General features: G+C 40.3%; 1 protein-coding gene across 2 annotated transcripts in view; it reads left to right on the forward strand.

Annotated features, from left to right (window-relative positions):
• Nucleotides 1-19,698, forward strand: part of Ccdc171 (coiled-coil domain containing 171) — a 301,438-nt gene that overhangs the window by 93,452 nt on the left and 188,288 nt on the right. For both annotated transcript variants that reach the window (XM_028753630.1, XM_028753631.1), the window contains 4 exons: nt 1,343-1,445; nt 15,019-15,125; nt 16,787-16,876; nt 17,790-17,990. In XM_028753630.1, coding sequence (XP_028609463.1) covers nt 1,343-1,445; nt 15,019-15,125; nt 16,787-16,876; nt 17,790-17,990 — 501 coding nt within the window. The remainder of the gene's footprint in view (nt 1-1,342; nt 1,446-15,018; nt 15,126-16,786; nt 16,877-17,789; nt 17,991-19,698) is intronic.

The following is a 19,698-nucleotide window of genomic DNA, read 5'->3' on the forward strand; positions in this document are numbered from 1 at the left end:
TCTCTCTCTCTCTCTCTCTCTCTCTCTCTCTCTCTTTCTTCTTTTCATCTCTCGGCTAGAGATGCCAGAGTTCCTGAAGACTATTTGGGCTCTTTTCCCTTCCCATCAAACACACTAAAGGTGAGTTTTAGACAGAGCCTGTAAATGATCCCCAAATTCATCTCTGGCTCTGCAGTTGTGTCCATCAGACAGGGAGCTGCTGTCACAAAACTACTCATTTTCACATATTCACTTAAGACCTGTTAGCAGGAACTGAGCTGGGTCCAGAGACAACTTCTATTCTCTTTCATGGAATTTGAGCAGTAATTCTTTACTCTCCCGTCCAACTATGAGCAGGTCCACAAACAAGCAAGAAAGCCAGAGACCAACGGCAGCCTCAGTGGCCTCGGTCACTTCCATCCAGCGCTGAGATCCACCCAGTTCCTTTAAAGTCCTTAGACTTAATCTTGATTCCTGCATTTATTGGGGGAGTCCAGTCAGTGCCGCATAACACACTGTGGTGTGGCTGGGTGTTCTACCTACTATGAATCTTTCCTACCTTGTGTCTGGTATTCCCCTTTCACTGCTATTACCATCGCTTGACTTATTGGTTCTGACTGCATCCACTCTTGTCATCTGACAGCTTGCCATGTGACTGCAATCAGGGCTTTAAAAAAAAGGATTGTTGAGTTTTTCTGTCTCAGTTTAAAAATAGTATTTATTGATTTTTGTCTGTGTGGTATATGTATATATGCACCTGCAAATATGTATGCACACTCACCCAAGCTCATGTAAGTGGAGGCCAAAGGCCAACAGTGTGCGATATCCTTCATTGCTCTCCAGCATATCTTTTGAGACAGGGCCCTTATCGAACCTGAGGCTTGCAGATTTGATCTTGAGTTCCTGGGATGTTCCTATCTCTGCTTCCCCAGTGGTGTGGTCATGGGTATATGCCGTGATACATGGGTTCCACATGGGTTCTAGGGATCTATACTCAGGCCACCATGCGTGTGCAGTGAGCACTTTCCCCATGAAGCCATCCTTCCAGTCTCCTTTTCAGTTTTATTGTCATCAAATGTTTATCTTTTGTCATAGCATTATTCTGAGGATAGAAAGTTTTGTATATACAAAGTACTTAGGAAGTGTGAGACACTAAGTTCTCAGTACACAAAGTCTAAGAACTTTGTATAGTTGCACATATGACCAAGTATAATACGTAAGACAGAGTTTATTAGCAATGGGTTTGAACTGGGCAATTAATATATTATTGAGACTTAATTATGCTATATAAAGTCACAGTAAAATCTTCAGCTACTACAGTAGGTAACCTTATTATGTATGCTTTTTTCTGCTTAATTAAAAGGCTAAGAAGCACCAGGCCTTCCTAGTGGAGACATGCGAGAATAACGTGAAAGAACTGGAATCCATCTTGGGCAGCTTTAGCGTGTCAGCGCAGTGGACATCAGGTTAGTTGAAGGTATAAAATGACAGATGCATCTGTCAGCGCTCCGAAGTCACTCCAGTTTGGGAATTCTGCAGATGCCTCTGACAGTCCCTCACCTCACCAGGCTTTGATTTGATGACATGATAAGAGCGGTTCTCACAGCAGTCAGTTGGCCTGGCTGGCTGGGAAAGGGTGTGGAGTGTGGGCCTGCCGCTGTCCTCCCAGAACTTGATTTACAAGTGGTGAAGTCTGTGTGGTTGGACAGACAAGGGCTTTCTTGCTGTGTTCTGAATCCAACCGAGAGAAGAGTCCTTACAGTATACCTGCAAGGGGAACAGATGTTTCCATCAAACTGAGCCAAATTCTGAGGCAACCTTCAGCTACTTAAAGGTCATACATTCAAAAGGTTATGTAGGACACAGGCTGGAGGAGTGTGTGCTCTATACCGTTGCTTTCTAAGACTGTTTCCTCGTGTGCATATATGCGCTTTGGAGATATTCGTGCTCAGCTAAATTATTTTTGATTTAATATTAACTCACTTTAACATACTGAAGAACTTACAATATTGGGTAGAAATGCTTTGGAAACTAGCTAATAAACCATGTTTACAACATCTACTTTCTTAATTTTTTTGTGGTTTTGCATTACAGTGGCTTTAAGTTGAAACTTTTATTTTTTTACCTGTTTTCTTTTGCCTCAGTTTTTTAGTTGTTTTTATGATGTGATTATATTCTTAAGGACACAAAATTAAATATGCTTAACATTTTTTGAAGGTATTTAAAAGTGGTTTGGCAAGGGAGTTTGGTTTTAGGGGTGGGTAGGTTTTCAGACAGGGTTTCAATCGGGCAGTGATGGCGCACGCCTTTAATCCCAGCACTTGGGAGGCAGAGGCAGGTGGATTTCTGAATTTGAGGCCAGCCTGGTCTACAGAGTGAGTTCCAGGTCAGCCAGGGCTACACAGAGAAACCCTGTCTCGAAACTCCCTCCCCCCACCAAAAAAAAAAAAAAAGAAAGACAGGGTTTCTTTATGTAGCTAGCCCTGGCTGTCATTGACCTCACTCTGTAGACCAGGCTGGCCTCAAACTCAGAGATCTACCTGCCTCTGCTGCCTGAATACTGGGATTCAAGGCATGGGCCACCTCTACCTGGTAGGAAGGGGGTTCTTTAGGAAACGGAATTTTTGATAAGTTTGTTGTCCTGGAACCAGTGGAAGGATCCGATAGGAGCCAGTGCACTAGCTCAGGGCCTGCAGGTCTTGCAGCTCGTGAACTGTTAGCCATGTAGCATGCACTGTTGCTTTTTTTAGTCAGCTTTTACAGCTCCTGTTTTTAGCTGTGATTTTATTAAGTTCACATATAATTTTTCATTCTAATTTTAATAATGATTTAAAATAAAAATTATGGGGGCTAGAGAGATGGCTCAGAGAGTAAGAGCCTTGGCTGCTCTTCCAGAAGACCTAGGTTCAGTTCCCCACAACCACATGGTGACCAACAACTATCCTTGACTCCAGTTTCACTTACATACAGGAAAACATACAAATATAATAAATAAATCTTAAAAGAAAGTATATGTGTGTTTTTGTCTGTGTGTGCATACACACACACACACACACACACACACACACACACACACACACACACACTTCAGCATGTCAGTGGAAGCCAGAGGACAGCTTGTGTAATTTGAGTTCTTTTTCTACCATGTGGGTCCCAGGGATAGAACTCAGGTGGTCAGCCTTGGTGGCTGGTGCTTTTCCTTCTGAGCCATCTTGCTGGCACCTGTATTTGTATTTTTAAACCTTAGATTCTACACATGTGTACACACTACATGTTATGGGAGATACATTGCCAGAAGAGAACTGTGTCCTTGGCTAAGGATTCTGAGGTTGGTATAGAGGCATCGTCACTTCAGTAGTTGGTGACAATCATTTGTTCTTGGTCGTGGTGTGTCCATTCTCCTTTGGAGCATTTCCTTGTGCTTTTTGAAGCTGACCTCCATCATTTGGGCTCCTTTGCCTTCTGGCTTCTCATTAACTTTGGACAGTGAGTTTCAATAGGAGATTTCAGAGAACGGAAGAAGAAAGTCAGGATACTATTTCCACTCATGCTCAGTTCTGGTCCACCCATGAAGTAGCTTCTCCTTTCAGTAGCCGCACCTTGTACCAGATGGATCCTGTTTCATAGGTGGCTCTTGAAAAACTGAAGTGACCGTGTACCTTCCTCTTGACCCTTTAGGCTTGGGTGTGGTGTTCATTTTGCACTTGTCTGTTTTGGTCTGTCATGATGTATTGTTGACTCTGTGCCTGCCATCAGTCTCTTTAGTAGATTCCCCTCTGACGAGCTGTTGTGAGGGAACCATTTCCCATAGGCTCACATACCTACTTAGGACCTGTCTCATCCCTGGGCTGTTACTACAGTGGATTCTGTTTCTACTTATCCTAGCTCGGGTTGGATTGCTGTTATTTATTTTCTTCAATCTGCTTTTATCCTTGATATGTTTTTAGCTGTAATTTTATTAAATCATTACATAGCCTTCATTGTTTTTTATTTAAATATTCAACATTAAAATGAAATAGTATTATTAGCTTATTAGCTATTGAGCTGTTCTCAGTAATTGCTGTCAAATATTAGGTGATTCTGTTGTTTAATTAAAGTGAAATAATTGTAAATTATTATCATGAATTAATCTTAGTCCAGCTCTGACAGTAGTTGCTCAGTGTTTGGGTCTTGTGGTTGCATATATTAGGAAGGTTTCTGAAGTTGAATGTAACCCGTGAGTTTGTCGTCAGATAACAGATGGTCAGTGTTTGAGTTAATCCAGGAATGTTTAGGGTTTTATGTACACAGAGGGTTACCTTTACTTTCTCACATGAGAAGCGTGGCACGCACACCTCATTTCCTGAGGTCTCTGGCACTGCTCTGGCTGAGCACTGCTCCCCGTGCTCCCTTAAAGTCCTCTTTCTTGACTGTCAGGGAGATGAGTGAACACGGAAGCTCTAAACTTTCAATTAGAAGATGAGTCGGTTTCAGGGCTCCCAACCTGTAGCATCATAACTCTGGTTAATAATAGTCCATTGTATATTATATTAGAAAGCCATGAGGAGATTAGACCATAATGTGTCCTCGCTGCCCTCCCATGCCCACAAAGTAGCCATTATATATAATGATGGATGTGTTAATTAACTTGATTGTGAGAATCATTTCACAGTGTGAATATACAACAAATCACTGTATTACCTGAACTCATAGTCAATTATTCTTTAATAAGGCCGGAAGAGAACAGCAGCAAAACTTGTGAGAGCATGGATTTCCTTTGCTCCAAACTGCCTAGGCTTTGCATATCATGTAGAAGCCAAAATGCTAGCAGTGGTTGGCTTCTATCTCTCTCATCCACTGACCGCACTCTCTGTTAATCCCCCTGTCTGGTCCTCTAGCTTCCTATCTGCTCCTGAACACACCAAGCATTCTCCTGTCTTAGGTCTTTATGATGGACCTTGTCTCTAGATGGAGGGCTATTGTTGTGGTTGCTGCTGCTGCTGCTGTTTCAGTGTGTATACTTGCATAGCTCCCTCCTTCTGTTCTCAAACCCATGTTCAAGTGTCCCTGAAACTTATCTTCTGCATATTCTCATGTGTTCTGCCTCACCACCTTTCTCCTTTCTCTGTTGGAGTTTTGTGTGTGTGTGTGCTGGTGCACTTACTATTGTCACACATTTGTGGCATACTCTTTGTGCATTTCTTACTACATCTACGTTGTCTACATTCACTAATGTACAGGGTAGTATGCAGTGTAAAGTAGTCACTTGGAAGTTAATGACTATGACTAAAGATATACATAAATTAAAAGAATGCTGAAGTCTGTTTAAATTTTTTATTTATTTGTTTTTTCTATGCAGGGTCTTGCTACATAGCCTTGGATGGTCTCAAACTTGCTTTGTAGATCAGGTTGGCTTTGAACTCACAGAGATCTGCCTGCCTCTGCCTCATGAGTGCTGGGTTTAAAGGTGCACAATAGCACAGCTGACTTTGTTTTACATTTTAATCTCTGTAGTTATCAGTGTAGTCATGAAATATTCTAAATTATAGTAGTCTCTGGGAGCTTGTGGTAGTCACCAGAAAGATTGACCTTGAGTGGAGAAGATGTACAGTTCTTTATGTAGTGTAGAAGTTCCTCCATGACCGCTTACTTTGTCGGACAGGACAGCCTCCCTGTACTTAGGCAGGGACATTTATCTTTCCTCTGTTTCCTACCAACTATGGATACTGAGACAGCACTGCCTAAATCCCCTTTGTTCTCCCCTGGTGGGGATGGAGGGTGGGGGAAGGATCAATTTCTGCTTTTGAGCCCATGCAGTCTTCTGCCTCATATATAAAATTTCTTCTAATACAGTGTTTGCTGTATTCTAAAGCTGGCAGACATCAGACTGTGAATGTTGACGAAATTTTTCTTGTGGTTCAGTCTCGAATCTTCACTATGGTGGGTTTCCCTTTAGCTTTTCCTTCCTTGAATTTGTAATACTGTAGAAATACTGTTTTTCCTTCTACTCAGACAGACTAAAGAACCCATGAAGAAGTAGCCACAGGAGAATGGAGACATGGCTCAGCAGTTCAGAGCTCTGCCTGCTGCTCTTCTAGAGAACAAGGTTTTGATTCCTAACACCCATGTGGCAGTGTGTAGCTGTCTGTAGCTGTAGTTCCAGTGGATCTGTTGCCCTCTTGTAGCCTTCACTGGCACTGCATTCATTAGATACACATGCGTACGCACGCACGCGCATGCACACACACACACACACACACACACACCCCACACAAACAGCCACTGAGTTGGATGCTTATAGACATGTAAAGGTTGCCTAATAATAATAAATTGGGCAGTCTCAGGGAGTCCTTTTAGGAAAGTCAGGAAAACAAACTGGACTTTTCCCTTTTTTTCTCTTCCTTGATTTCTTTCAAATAGAGATACTTCCCAGGCCTAATGTCACTTTGGGATTTTGATTATTTTTATGACCAGCCAGAGATTCTTGGGTTGCAGAGGCTGAGGGCGGCTGTAGGAGCAGCACTTGTGTTCTACCCATGCTGTTTGCTAGATGTTTCCTTTCCTGCAGTTTCCCAGTTCATTGAGAATAGTGACCAAATTCTCAGTAATTCGTAAATATCATAGATTTAGTTCATGAAATCCTATGGAGTGACCTTGCTAAGAGTACCCCACAACTCTGTAATATCCCAAATTTGTGTAAATACATGGAATGTATTATAGAAGTATATGGCTACATATATTATTGACTTTATATATTATTAATAATATAAACATATATTATTTCCTAATACAAAGAATGCCCACAAATGTCAGAATATTTTGTTTCAAACATGTACTTTGTTTAAATGCCAAAGATAGAAGCCACTTCTCTTGCTTTATCTCTTCACAGTGTTTTAGAGAATCGTGGGGTACTCAACTGTATAATAATTGTAGGGTACTCAACTCTACGATAATTGCTCGTCACTCCAGCAACCTCCTGTGTGCTTGTCTTCTGTCGTTGGCTTGCCCTGCCTTTTCTCCTGTTCACAGCTCGCACCAGTTTTCGCTTCGCAGTTGTGCTGGTTTCACTGAGAGATGCCTCCCAGAGGCTTGTGTGTTTGTAAACTCAAAGGAGCTGTCTGGAGGGGCCCTGTAACCTGGAGGAAGTACACCACGGGGTAGGCTTTGAGCTTTAGTGTCTAGCCCCACTTCCTGTAATCTTGGATCCCTGGTGTGGATGAAGATGTGACCAGCCAGCTTCCTGCTTACCCAGCAGAGCTTCATGCTGCCATGCTTTTCCTGACTGTTGCCATTTCTTCCCAGTTGTATGGTCTCTATCTTAAGCCAAAATAAACCCTTTCTTCCTTGCTCTGGTTTGATGACAACAGAAGAGTAACAGGTACAGTAGTTGTACCCAAGCTTCTTAGGCTTTCACAGAAGTCAGTCTTGGTTCTTGTTAACTGCAATGTTTTAAAATACACGATTGTTCTGCCCATTTTCCTGTTCCTTTTCATAGATGTAAATTATATTCAGTGAATTTTAATTGAGTCAGTGAATTTTTTTTGTTTCATTCTGAGTTTGGTTAACTTTGGTTTCTTTTTAACTTTTAAATTATAGAGCTTATAGTACTACAGAAAGAAAATATTTACATAATTAAAATTCTAAATATTAAACTGACTCAGTACTTATTTATGTTTTATAAAATACTCATTTGGTTATTTGTGATTTTTTTTTTCTTTTTTGAGATAGGGTTTCTCTGGGTAACCCTGGCTGTCTAGGAACTATCTTGGTACACCAGGCTAGCCTGAGATCCACCCACCTCTGCTTTTCAAGTGCTGGGATTAAAGGTGTGTACCACTACCACCTGACTGGTTTTCTTATGGTTTTTTTTTAAAGAATTGTATTCAAAGTAACACTTGCTGATAAAATGGCCCTAGTTTTATGCATATGAATGTATAAAAAAGTTGAAGACATACAGTAGTACTGGAAATCAGAGAAATATTTAGCCTATACTGTATGTATGTATATATGTATGTATGTGTATATATATACATATATATATCAATAAATGAGTCAGATCTCTCTCTCTCTCTCACACACACACACATACACACACACACACACACACACACACACAGCATATACACATGCACAAAGCAACAGAAATGGAATGAAAAGTTCTGTCAACTTCCCTGTGTGCTCTCTCCTTGATGGTAGATACCCTGTTCACCATTGCACTGTCCAGCTTATGAATTGGAGGATCTAACTAAAGGTCCAGTGAGGAAGATGGCTGTCTCCTGAGAGGATGCTTATACTACTGAGTTATATAAGAGAGCAAGTTGAACAAGCCATGGGGAGCAAGCCAATAAACAGAGTTCCTCCCTAGCCTCTGCTCTGCTTCTGCCTCCAGGCTCTTGGGTTGAGTTCTTTTTCTTACTTCCCTCAGGGATAGAGTGTGACCTGGAAGTTGTAAGCTGAAATAATACTTTCCTCCTCAGGTTGCTTTTGGTTGTAGTGTTTATACAGCAACGGAGGAACAAATGAGGCCGGCGCTGCTTTTGGACTCCGTTGCAATCTTTCCTCCATCTTTTCTTACTCTGTTTCCATCTATGGTATATTACAGTTTCGTTCCCCATCCATTGACTCTGTATTTTGAGCCTCAGTTTCACCGTGCAGTGCTGGCTGGCCTGACACTCTGTGTAGACCAGATTAGACTTCCCCTTACAGAGATCTGCTTGCCTCTCCCAAACAATGGCATTATAGGCATGTGCTACCAAGCCTGGCTCTATTAACATTCAAAACACCCAAATGTAGTATTAGGCTTTTTGTGGTGTTTTCTGTGTATTAGATGTACTCCTTCTTACTACTATTTCCCCCTTGACAATAAATACCAGCTTCCCCAGTACAGAAGACCTATCTTTGTTCCTGTGTCCCTGCCATGTGGTCCTGCATGGAGACTAGGTAGCAGTCATATCAGCAGTGTTAATGGAAACGTTGCTGTAGTTCATTCTTGTAGCCATTCTTTCTTGAGAATTAAGAATTAAAGCCACCAAGCCATAGTCTGGGAAGGGAGACAGATCCTTCACTCTTGTATCGTGAGAAGCAATAGTGAGGTGAGCCAGTGTTGTTTCCAACATTTGATGTCAGGATTGACAGTGAGAGGAGCAACACCTTGTCTTGATTGCTGGTTTAGTGTGCATTGCTTCCTGAGGGCTCTTAGCCTCATACCAGAGATGCTGCCATCTGTCTGACATTGTGAGCTTTCAGTTGCCACTTGACTAATTTTTTGTGTGTTTGCCAGATACTGCACAGTGATGGCAACAGTAAGAACAGAGACTTATATGAAAACCAACCATTTTTTTCCATTTCTTACATTATAAAATGAGTTCTCTGGTTTTGAAGTAATGGTGCTTGGAACACATGATATGGAATAAGATGGTTTTTTAAAATTTTCAGAGAATGGTTTCATCAGAAATATTATGAGGGGGCTGGAGAGATAGCTCAGTGGTTAAGAGCACTGACTGCTCTTCCAGAGGTCCTGAGTTCAATTCCCAGCAACCACATGGTGGGTCACAACCATCTGTAATGGGATCCGATGCCCTCTTCTGGTGTGTTAGAAGATAGCTACAGTGTACTCATATACATAAAATAAATAAATATAAAAAAAAAGAAAAACAAAAAAATAAATAAAAGCCACCTTAAAAAAAAAGAAATATTATGATCAGGGAAGGAAAATTTATACATATATCTTAGTAAGAACAAAACACTGTCCATTTCATGGTGGAGATGCCTCAGCATAATTATATTGCTACTTGGTAGTTGGCTGGTTTACCCAATGCTTGATGTCTTGTGATACACCCTGTTTGTCTTTACTGCCGACAGCTGACAACTTGGTACTCAGTAGGGGTTGATTCACCTGAGCCCAGGTGAATCAAATTACATATTGTTGAGGTAGAGGATTACTTCCATTTTTGCTGCCATGACTCCTTTGTTCTGTTGAGCATGGGCACAGGTATCAGGGGAAAGAAGATGCCTTATATTCATAGAATGATTCGTTTTGTCTTTGTGGTTGTTAAGGTTGTTTTTTTACTGAAGTTGAGTTGGCTTCATGGCCTGTTTGGAGAAGACTGTCCACATACTCTTCCTTTGCAACTCTGTTACCAGTTTTTATTTATGCTCTTTTCAAGTCTGACTGTTCAGCCAAGCGCTTAGATACTGCTCATAAATTTATATCTATGGCCCTCTTGCTGCAGGGATGACAACAGTCAAGCTTTTACTAGATGTTCTGCCCAGACTGACTTCTTTCATTATTGTCTTTCAGAGCCATTCTCAAGTGGAGATATAGTGCCCTTGTAGCTGTCTGTTTTTGAGTGGTGTCTGTGTAACATCAAAAACACTTTGAGGTTCATTTCCCTTCATAAGTCATCTGGTTAAGGAGAATGTTCCAAGCATCCAAAGTATGGTTTAGGAGAGTAGACATACTCATACTCATACTCATACTCATACTCATATCTATAGGGTCTGCATTACTTGCCCACGCAATCAACTTGTGCTTTCAGGATGAGGCCAAGACTAATCTCGTGTGTACTACTTTACTTGATGACTGAGTGAAATTTATAGGTTGGTAAATCAGTCACCATCTGTTTTGCGATGGTTCACACTAGGTCACATAGCATATTGGTGGCCATGCCTTTTTAATCTGATGATCATAGCAAGTCCAAAGTCACCTCTTCAGAGGAGAATAGCTAGCTTTAGAGAATGGACTACTTTGCTCCAAAATCCTAAAAGTTTCTTCTCTGCTTACCATACTAATCAGAACTATTGATTTAGAAGAAACTAATAGAACATATATAAGGTACCTTCATGAATGGAAAGTTGGTGAGTATTTTTATATACTAGGTTATGATACAGAGCTAGCAGTGATGTATTTCTAAAGCAGAGAAATGATTTATCATTGTCCTGCCAGTTGAAAGAAATTGTTTTGGTTGCCTGTAGTAGAGAGACAGAGTGAGTTACTCAATTCTAGCCACTGGAAAATGCTCACTCTAACACACAACAACAAAACTGTTTCTAGTGGCAGCTATAAAAGTCGGTATCCCTTGCGGTTCTGTTCACTCAGTCTCCTCACACCTGCTCCCATGCTGCACCTCTTCAGATGTGCCAGTTGGTGCTGATGTGTGTTGGGAAACACTACTCCAGGTTTTCTGGAGGCCCTGATGTTGACATGTTTACTCCCCCAAAATGTGACGTCATTTTTCACTTATATTTTAATAGATAAAAGTTGTAGCCAGGTGGTGGTGGTGCACGCCTTTAATCCCAGCACTTGGGAGGCAGAGGCAGGCAGATTTCTGAGTTTGAGGCCAGCTTGGTCTACAGAGTGAGTTTCAGGACAGCCCGGGCTATACAGAGAAACCCTGTCTCAAAAAACCAAAAAAAAAAAAAAAAAAAAAAAAAAAAAAGTTGTAGTGACTCCTACCTGCCTTCTTCCACACTTGGTTGTCATTGGTAATGTCACCATCCAAAGTCTAGAGTGTACATGTCCCTGATGTCACCTTTGTGTTCTCTAGCTTTGTATTCCAAATGAAGGAAGTAACTCTGAGGTGGGGTCAGGGACCTGCAGATCCTAGAGAGACCTTAGTCAAAGTTGACTTCATGTGACCTCCGTAAGCTCCTGTTCTGTTGACTCACAAACTAGTGTCAGCTCCAGTCTGGTGTCCAGTTTTTCCAGATATCGAAGTGTCCAAAAGTTGCTCCATTCTTTCCTTGTTTTAGCTAACTCCAGCTGGTGCTTCACCCCGCTGCCCCCCAACCCTGCAAAGTGCTCCCCAGTGAGCAACACGTCCTAGTGTAGCCACATCTGTAACTTAGGGAGGTCTGCCTTTTATCCATGAGACAAGGCATGAAAGTCTAGGTTAGCTTCTGTGTACAGAGACACGCAGTGGGAGAGGAAGAGAGAGAAAACCAGCTTATTTCGAACTGAAGTAAAAGTGTAGCCTGAGGTAGCCATTTATTTATTTGCTTATTGTTTTAACGTGTATGCTTGTTGTTTGTTCCTGGGCAAGCTGGTATTAAGTTATTCACAGTGATTTTAAGCTTACTGTTCTTATTTACAAAACTGATTATGGATGTCAAGTCAGTATGGACAAATAACTGTTTGTGAGTAGTTTTTTCTCTGTTTGTATGTATAATTTACGCAGTAATTTTACTTGTAGCTATTTTTAATTTTGAATTTAACTTCTGAAAAAGCTAATTATCACTGTTGTAAATATGTTTTTTTTTTCTGTTCCTGGTGGGATTTTTAAACCTCTGACTGGGTAGTTTTAATTGATATTAAGTTTTCTTTTGTGGTGCAGTGATTACTTGGTGGGATCAGCTTCCCTTCCCTTCCTTCCCTGACCCCACCCCCCCATCCACCTTCTCTCGCTGTCCCCCTCCTTTCTTGTAAGTGTGCTGTCACGTTAAGGATAGTCATTCACTTGATAATGGATATTGGTGGGACAATAAAGCATAACTTATACTTCAAGGAAACCTTACTGTGTGAATTAAATTTTCTTTAGGCAAGAAAATTTAATTTTATGTAATATAGAAATGTGTGCATCAGTCAGAAAGGAGAGGACATATTGACCCATAAAATGTTAATATTCTGCTGATTTTTTTCCTCTGAATTTCTGAGAGTAAGTTTTATCCCGAAAATATAGCAGATTTTCTGGCTGTTTTAAAATGATTTATTTACAGCCAATTTTGTGCAGTGGCAGAACTATACCTATTTTAATTTTGGGTAAGTGATCAGTTTAAAAACATACTCAGTACGACTGTCCATCAGGGCCACTACAGGAGACATCCATGTTTGGTCCATGCTGCGCTGGAGGCCATGTAGATGTTTTTGATCTGTCTGCTAATGGAAACCATGTTGATGTTTTTGGCCCATGCTTCTGCTGGAGGCTGATGATGAGGGTCTTGCTGCCACTGGAGGCTGTGTTGATGTACATGGTCTGTATTACTGCTGGAGGCCATGCCAATGTCTGGTGTCCGTGCTGCCCTGGCTGCTGTTGGCAAGGTGGCATCTTTTGCAGTGGTATCAATGGCTACAGACTCACAGCTGAGAATGAGTGACACTGAAGGCTGCTGCACCAACCCTCTTTCCAAAAAAGAAACGGTCCAGACATGAAGCTATTGAAGAGAGGCCTTTAAAACTGTGATTAGGATGCTGAAATATAGTTCTTCACGTGAAGCTGACGGCTTCTGGGAGGGAGTGGGGAAGGACTCAGTTTTCTGTAAGGGGCTGGGAGTCTGACATGCTTCAATGAGTGTATGGGAAACACAAATTGAACTTGGTGTACTTTTCTTCCTATTGGTGGGGAGGGCGCAAGAGTGGGAGGGTGGACCTGGGGGAATGTGAAGGAAGTGAGTGTGGTCAGGACCACCAGGGTTCACTGAACGAGATTCCCCTGATAACTAATGAAGATGCTGAAAAGTGCAGTGAATCATCTTTTCAACTCAGAGTGAGACGTAGCCGTGTATCCGCTCCACTCCTGTGGCTCAGCCTGGGTATTTTTTCTCTTTAGAGTAAGTATTGCTTCACATTCTTTTGAAGTTGACTATTTTAGTCTTAAGAAAATCTAACTCGTTTCTACACTAAAGATAGTATTTAAGCATACTTTGCTAAATGCCTTAACTTTATTCCATTTTCTCCAAATTAAAGCCATAAATATCAGCAATATTCCGAGATGAATAAAGTTGATTTATTGCTAACTGAGAACTTCCCTGCCATCTTCTCTTTACTCCTGCCTTCTGTCCTGTCCCCTATGAGTTCCAGGACATGACTACTTGAGAAATGGATGAATGATGTCAATCACTGTATAGCCACCCTACCTCCTCTGATTGCACTGTACATATCATGTGAGCAGACACTACATTGACCTTTGACCTTTCTCACGTCCCAGTGTCTAATGCCCAGTGTCAATACACAGTGGGGATTCAGTTAGTTATGTAAATGAAGGAACCATAAAACACGTATTTCAAATTCTTCTTTTATGTATTTTTAGTTTTTAAAGACAAAGTCTCACTAGTTAGTCCTGGTTAGCCTAAAACTCACTTTGTAGACTAGGCTAGCCTCCAACTCACAGAATCTGCCTGCTTGTCTCCTCAGTGCTGGGATTAAAGGCGTGTGCTACCATGCCTACCTCATGAATGCTTCTTTAACGTCTTTTCTTTTTTTGAAAATGTTTCTTATATAGTGAAATAGTTGGATTATAAAATATAATGGAGAGAAATTAGAAGAGGACATGAAAAATACTTTTTGCCTAAATATTTCCAGACTAAATTTGATACTTTTTTTTAATATTTAAAGAATGATAAATAAAATGTACTATTAGTTCTAATGTAGCATTAGTTTTTATTCTTTTGGCATAATATTTGAAATTATACTTGACCATGTAACCTCGATTGGCCCCATTAATTTGACTTATGTTCTAACTATATTAAAGTAGTTTGAGGGTGTAATATGAAAATATTAATATTTTTAATAAATATAAGCTATGAGGATTGTGTTCAAGACATGGTGTGAGCTATGTGTTTAGTAGCTTTTTATTATTTATTTAAGATTACAATATAAAAATTTTAGGTATTAAAGAGTATTTCTAAATATAGTAGGAAATGATATATTCTTGATTCAGAAGTTATTGTTTAAGCAAAATAGCTTATTGTAAAATGCCTTACTGACCATAAAAAGAGACAGTAAATATACGTAATTCCTCTAAACAATACAAATAGAGATGGTTTAATTGTTGGGTTATAGGTCCATGCGTCCCTGCTGTTGCTTAGGTGGTATGAAGGAAAATAAGTGTCTTGATAAGGTAGAAACACATTTGAACTTACTGTATTCTGAGTTTTAATTTGCTCATTTATTTAGAAACAGTATCAACACTTGGCTGTACAGCCATGTGCCTAGAGAATAAATTTCTGTTCAATGTTTCATGTCTTTTGGCCTTCTTACTAATTGTAATGTCTCTGTTACTGTTTGCTTAGCTTTTGAGCCTATGTGACTTTAAGGGTGTGTTTTCATCCCATCCTTTTCTCCAGGCATCCACAAGGACAAAGATAAGCCTCCCAGCTTCTCTGTCGTCCTTGAGACTTTGAGGCGGACCTTGACAGATTACCAGAACAAGCTGGAAGATGCATCTAATGAGGTAACACGTGGACTGTCTGGCTCCACACACGGCCTTCAGGCAGTACCAGTATGCAGCCCTTGCTTGTTACAGAGGTCAAAAAGATTGGGGATGTTGAATTGACAGCTTCACAGATACAGAAATAATCAACCCTTGTCACCATTCTTTCTTCAAGTGTGGCCTAAAGTAGTGTCTCACTCCCATTTTGTAATTCTGCAGACACACAATGAAAGGATCCTGTCCCTTGGCCTGAGTAACTTATCTGTGCTGGGAATTTAAGTGAAACATCCTCCATTTAAATGTCAGCATGTTTATGATTTGTGGGTAGCTTGAAGAATTTAGGTTTCATTAAGAGTTTAACGGTTTCTAAGCCACAGAAATCTTAATAAAAACGGAAATTAATTTTCGTGCTCTAAAGGGAGTTAAGTGTTGTTAGAAGTTTTTAAAAACAAATATCTGTTTGATGTAGACTGGAAGCTGTTAATTTGCAGATTAAAAAGGCTCATGTTTCTGTTTGTCATCTCATTTGTATTGTTTAATATGTGAGTTAATAATTTTCTTGGGTATTAAAATATTCTATGAATTCATGCTTTAAAAATTGAAGAGTTTGTCTAGATATTTCTTGTCAAATTAGCATATGTCGTAACTACATTAGTTAGCAAAACAACAGCTCTTTGTACAGCCACAGACAAGTCACATAGCTTAGAGTTAATCTCTTTGGTTTATGAAACTCAAAACCTGTAAATTCACTTCGTGTACTCTATTGGTAGAGGCTTCCTTTATTTTAGGTATGCAGGGTGGACAAAGAAGGATTAGTCTGTTTTTTAAAAACACCTTCTATAATTGTTCACAAGAAAAAAGTGACCATTAAAACAATTAAATTCTTTGAAGAACAGACAGTGCTAAGTTTTTCCTAGAGAGACAAGACAACCTGGATTGTTAGTAGTTTTGAAGTTCTTTTGAGGCCTAGGCCTGGAAGCTTCGGAGTAACTCAGAACATTACCCACAGCGAATTGTTATTTGGGAGGATGGATGTCACATGATCCTCAGCACAGTTGAAAAGTCGACTCAGCAGGCTTTGGCTTAGTAATGTGCTTTGTTGTGAACCAGTGCCAGAGACAGCAGTGGGGAGACCAAGGGGGTGGCCGCAAAGAAAGCAAAAAGAGCAGCCTGACAGAAAGAAGAATGAACTGTCAAAGAAAATAAATCACAGGCGGAGCAGGACCAACTGATGACCTGCCACAGCCTTCCCAGTAGGGCTGCCTGTGACTGACCCCGAAGCTGTCATGCGGAGTGAGGGACCAGTGAATACCCTCTTGATGTAAAGCAACAGTCTCCTGCACTGTTCTCTCTTCCTCCCTTATAGATACCACTGCTTCTGGCATTCGGTCCAGTAGGATTTTAAGAATAAAGCTATGTTTACAGTAAGAACAAAATTCTTTTATCTAGATAGCGGGCACAATAAGAACATCCCTGGCGTTTTAAGACTGAATGCTCTCTTTGCAGCCAGGTGAGCATGTGACAGAAACTGCATAGCCTTTAACCAGAAGAAGCGTTGCACCTAAGACTCAATCACTGTTGAAATATTTATGCCTAAGTAACCGCATAGCAGGCATTTGAATGTTAGCTTTTGGGTCACTCCTTCTTGAAGAAATGTCAAAAAGCTGTATTTCTTTCATCAGCTAAACAACATAAATGATGCCAAGGAAAAGACATCCAACGAACTGGATTCTACCAAACAAAAGATTGAGTCTCACATTAAAAATATAAAGGTATTGCAATAACCTTTTCCTTTTGTTAAAAGACAAATATATTATGAAGGGATTATCTTAGAGATACCAGAAAGTAAAGCTTCCATTTTCAAAGTATTTTTGAATGCACATTTGCATTTTTTTTGTTGATCAAACAGTTTTGGTTTAAAACAAACTTTGTTTTCCTGATATGATTATAATATTACAGACTAAGATGCTTTGAGGTTGAGGGTCCTGCTTTAGATAAGTATTGAACACATTTCACGGAAGCACATGTGTTGGGAGTGTCAGTTTCTGTCTTTTCTGGGTGGAGCCATTGTTTATAGTACATCATGTCTGGTTAATGGGCTGAGACCACAGCTGGCTAAGGCTCAGGAAAATAGTTGATTTTATTTTCTGTGTTAGTTTTGGCTACAGAGTTGCTAAATTTGAGTTTCTCAATATTCTTGATCCTGAGTTTCTAATGGACTATTTGATAGCATAATTTAGTGGAAATGTAAGTCTCATTGTTGAGATTTTTTTTTATTAGTATTAGTATTTGGAATGTCATTGGAGAGTATATGTCCTTACATTAAAGATAAAGAGGTTTATGGTTTTCCGTGTTAAGTGTTGTTAAAGTTTTAAATTTTTTTATTCTTAAACTACCCTTTTAAAACAATGCATTACAAGGAAACCTCATTTTAAATAACTTTTTGGCACATGCAGTTTTAATAAAATGTAAGTATGTGTTTAAACATTATGAAATTTCTAATTTTTGAATGAAAAAATTCTACTTGGAAAATAGATTCTGTAAAATTCCCTAAATGTTTTGCATCATAAACAAATGACTATTATTTTACACTAGTGTTTTGAAGGTTTTCACCATGTATGTGTTATTTGTGTGCCTCTCACCTTCCGCCACTCCTACGGTCTCTTTACTTGGTCTTTCTGACAGGAGCTGCAGCAGAAGCTGACTGAGGCCCATAAGGAGCTAAGTCACCTGCGTGCTAAGTGTGCAGACCGAGAGGCTCTGATCGCCTCGTTGAAAGTGGAGCTGCAGAATGTGCTGCACTGCTGGGAGAAGGAGAAGGCCTGTGCCGCACAGCGTGAGGGCGAGCTGCAGAAGCTGTCGCAGGCCTTCCAGAAGGACGCTGAGGTATCACCCAGACAGAGGGGAGCTAGGAAAGCCGTGCCCAGATCTCAGCTGTGTGCATTACATGCCCCAGTGACCAGTGGTACCCATATTTGATTTCACTTAAGAGCTGTTCTGAGTGTCATGCTTTGAAATGTTCCTCACAGTTACAAAATCACTTACTGCTCTGTGAGAAACAAAAGCAACCTGGTTCAACCCTCATGTCACGTGGACGTCAACTTTCTTCCCTGCTTGGATCTGTCGTATCTCACGATGCCATGTTTCTTATTGGCTGGTCAAGGTTGGCCTGTTTGCCAGTACAACATCATTTTTTATTAGAGTCATCCTACAGCTTGGCTTGATGGAAAGAATTTTTCTATAACCAAATAGATTTGGACTTGGATCCTGTTTTTTTCTGTTTACAGCAAGCATGAGTGGAGGCAAGCCATGTAGGTTTGTTGCCCCATGTCTCAATTTTCATAGTTGTAAAACAAGATTAATGTCTTCAGACAGCCTCCTTTCCCTTGATAATCATGAGATACTAAGGAAAATTGGGAAAAAGAAGAGTTTCACAAAATTAAAATTAAATTTGGATACTCTGAATAGTTACCCTTCTATCCACTTTTATTTATTAGTAACTTGCTAAAATTATTTTGAGATTTATTTATTTTTATGCGTTCGGGCATTTTGCCTGCATGTGTGTCTGTGCACCATGTGGATGTCTGATGCTCACAGAGGCCAGTAGAGGGTACCAGATCCCCAGGAACTGGAGTTAAAGACTCTTGTGAGCCATCATGTGGGTGCTGGGATTTGAACCCAGGTCCCATGCAAGAGCAGTCAGTGCTCGTAACTGCTTTGTTGTCTCCTCAGTCCTATCAGTGACTTCTTAAAATATAACAAACATTTCATATTCTGTATGAGCCCATTCTGTGTATAGTTTCCTTTTACTTCTGGGATAGTTGGTGGGTTCGTTTATCTAAATTCCTGCATATTGAATTCATTATTTCAGCAAATACAAACCTCAGTGCCAAGAGAGTAAAAAGGAAACATTATTTCCAGTCTTTGAGTCTGGGATTTCAATTGTGTCCACATGAAGGGGCTGGAATTGTTCTATACATTGGATAATGATTAAAATAAAGGAAACTGGAAGCCCGACTATACTCTAAAGCCAGTGTCTAGAGTGCTGTGGTTGGTCAACATGTGTGAAGTGATTGTGGATCTTAAAATGATCTTTTCACACCAAATGGATGACTACCATGGCTGGTTTATCACAGCCCGAGTGAAAAGCACTTTATGTGACACAGTGAGCTTTCTTAAGGAGAAGCTGCTTTGAGTAGAGCTGTGATCATTAGTAAAAGTGTGGAGGAGGACTTTAGTGCCTGAGAATTAGACCTGTGTAATTGTACTTAATCAGTTCTTTATACATTTCAACTCACTTAAAAGTGTAGACGTCATTCTTTAACTGCTTAGAAAGGAACAGCGCCTAGTATATTTGTGGTAGTAGTTTTTCCTTTCCTCTTCTTCCTGACAGGGTTTCTCTATAGAGCCCCAGCTATCCTGGAACTTACTGTGTAGACCAGGATGGCCTCAAAGTCAACAGAGATCTCTGTCTCCTAAGTGTTGGGACTAAAGGCATGTGTCATGATGCACAGACATCTTTCTTTCCTTCTTTCTTTCTTTCTTTCTTTCTTTCTTTCTCTCTCTCTCTCTCTCTCTCTCTCTCTCTCTCTCT

The sequence above is a fragment of the Grammomys surdaster genome, unplaced genomic scaffold (genome assembly GCF_004785775.1).
Source record: "Grammomys surdaster isolate TR1022 unplaced genomic scaffold, NIH_TR_1.0 125951, whole genome shotgun sequence".
Classification (NCBI taxonomy): Eukaryota; Metazoa; Chordata; class Mammalia; order Rodentia; family Muridae; genus Grammomys; species Grammomys surdaster.